The 1,253-nt window shown below is 46.6% G+C and overlaps 1 protein-coding gene across 1 annotated transcript; it reads left to right on the top strand.

The window, feature by feature from the left end:
• Positions 1 to 247: 247 nt before the first annotated feature.
• Positions 248 to 843, top strand: Pmar_PMAR025754 (conserved hypothetical protein; the record flags this gene model as incomplete). The annotated part of the gene is made up of 4 exons (XM_002783733.1): positions 248 to 384; positions 428 to 539; positions 584 to 672; positions 723 to 843. Coding segments are annotated over 4 exons (459 nt in total), but the record flags the coding sequence as incomplete, so codon positions are not given.
• Positions 844 to 1,253: the final 410 nt, after the last annotated feature.

Genomic DNA, 1,253 nt, shown 5'->3' with positions numbered 1-1,253 from the left:
CTTGGCAGAGTACTTTCGATATCTCAGGCGCCATGCGATCGACTGGTGGCTCCTCTGGGGGAAGACCGACTAGTCAACGTGGCAGTATTCTCACAGGAACCGCCCTTAGTAGCTGACCAGGTCGAGAGGCGCCTTGTGATAGCTGTCGTGTAGGCTCACGAGCTGGCCTGAACAGTAGCTTAGTCGCTGCTGGTGCTACACCAAGAGTAATCATGAGCTGACCTGAAATTTGAGTACATTTTTGCAGGCATCAATGGAGAGCGTTCAAGTCATGGATCGTCCAGTGACCCAGCAAGGGTTGTCGGGCATGAGGACATCACAGACGAGGTCTGGGAGACAGGTGCAAGACAAGAGCTATTTCAAAGCACAGCTGAGGAACCGAATGTGAGTCCAGGAGAATATCGCCGTGTAAATAGTCTTGACATAGAAATGCCCTGTCGTCCGAGATAGCCCTATTCAATAAGGAGATGACTGAAATCGCGCGAGAAAGTCAGTCATACAAACAGTACCAACGTCGGCGCCAATTATTACTGGAAGAAGTGATAGCATTTGCGGTTGTGAAAGTTGCATAAAATTTAAATAGGTTAAAGGTCTGGAAGGAGAGCTAGCTGATTATAACCTCACGCTCGATAAGCAGAGAGCCAACATAAGATCAGACGAGCTCGAAAGACAGTATGGATTTTATACCTGCTTCCCAATGGAGAGTTTTACCGTCCTGAAAGGTACATGAGTGTAAAAGAGAAGAATGTATTTGGGAAACAACAGATTGACGAGGTCTTCCTTCAAAAGAAGGAACGCGAGGAGGATTTGGCTACACTTGAGCATGCATTATTCGTGAGCTAATTCACACCACTCCATTTCCAAATCACAATGCTTCAGGAACAACAATCATATCTTGAAGGACTAGTGGCTCGACTTATTCCAGAGCAGAAGAAGGAGTACGAGAAGCTGATAGCTGAGCAAGTCAAATTGAGGTCTGTACAGTCGAGAAGAATCGCTAAAGCTAAAGCTCGGTGTTTTGTAGAGATGCTAGCCACGAGCTGGAAGCAGCAATGGAACCGCTACAGCAAAGGTGGATGGGTATTTCAAGTCTGTCAGGATGTCATTGTTATTAGACTAGCTGCAAGCAGTGATAGACTTGATAGGGATCCGTCGCGTCGTCGTATGCTGGCTCTATCAAAAGCTCGAGGTGACACGAGCTGCTCGTAGATACTATGATTACTCGTATACGTGTCGCTATAGATAATATACTC

The sequence above is a fragment of the Perkinsus marinus genome, assembly GCF_000006405.1.
Source record: "Perkinsus marinus ATCC 50983 genomic scaffold scf_1104296936286, whole genome shotgun sequence".
NCBI lineage: Eukaryota > Perkinsozoa > Perkinsida > Perkinsidae > Perkinsus > Perkinsus marinus.
This window is presented reverse-complemented; position numbering and strand designations above follow the sequence as displayed.